We start from the raw sequence: 331 nt of genomic DNA, 5'->3' as shown, positions 1-331 counted from the left end.
GGTCCGCCCGGGCCCGGGCCCGCTTGCGGTCCCGCCGTGGGGTAACGCTGTCGTTGCGGCTCAGGGGACGCGGTACGACCAGGAGCGGCTGCTGAGGAAGAGCTGCACGCTGTACGTGGGGAACCTCTCCTTCTACACCACGGAGGAGCAGATCCACGAGCTCTTCGGCAAGAGCGGCGACATCAAGAAGGTCATCATGGGGCTGGACAAAGTGAAGAAAACCGCCTGCGGCTTCTGCTTCGTGGAGTATCCTTCCGCCGGCCCGGCCCGGCCGGGCCCGGCCCTGCTGCCCCGCGGCCGCCGGAGCCGGGCAGGGGGAGCGGGCCCCGCG

The 331-nt window shown here is 70.7% G+C and overlaps 1 protein-coding gene across 1 annotated transcript in view; it reads left to right on the top strand.

Annotated features, from left to right (window-relative positions):
• Positions 1-331, top strand: part of LOC104832307 (nuclear cap-binding protein subunit 2-like) — a 3,737-nt gene that overhangs the window by 486 nt on the left and 2,920 nt on the right. The window contains exon 2 of the mRNA XM_010568435.1: positions 10-246. Within this exon, the coding sequence (XP_010566737.1) occupies positions 10-246 (237 nt within the window). The remainder of the gene's footprint in view (positions 1-9; positions 247-331) is intronic.

The sequence above is a fragment of the Haliaeetus leucocephalus genome, unplaced genomic scaffold (assembly GCF_000737465.1).
Source record: "Haliaeetus leucocephalus isolate CR32 unplaced genomic scaffold, Haliaeetus_leucocephalus-4.0 Scaffold240, whole genome shotgun sequence".
In the NCBI taxonomy this organism is placed as follows: Eukaryota; Metazoa; Chordata; class Aves; order Accipitriformes; family Accipitridae; genus Haliaeetus; species Haliaeetus leucocephalus.
Note: the sequence above shows the minus strand (reverse complement) of the source record. Positions and strands in the feature narration are given on the sequence as shown.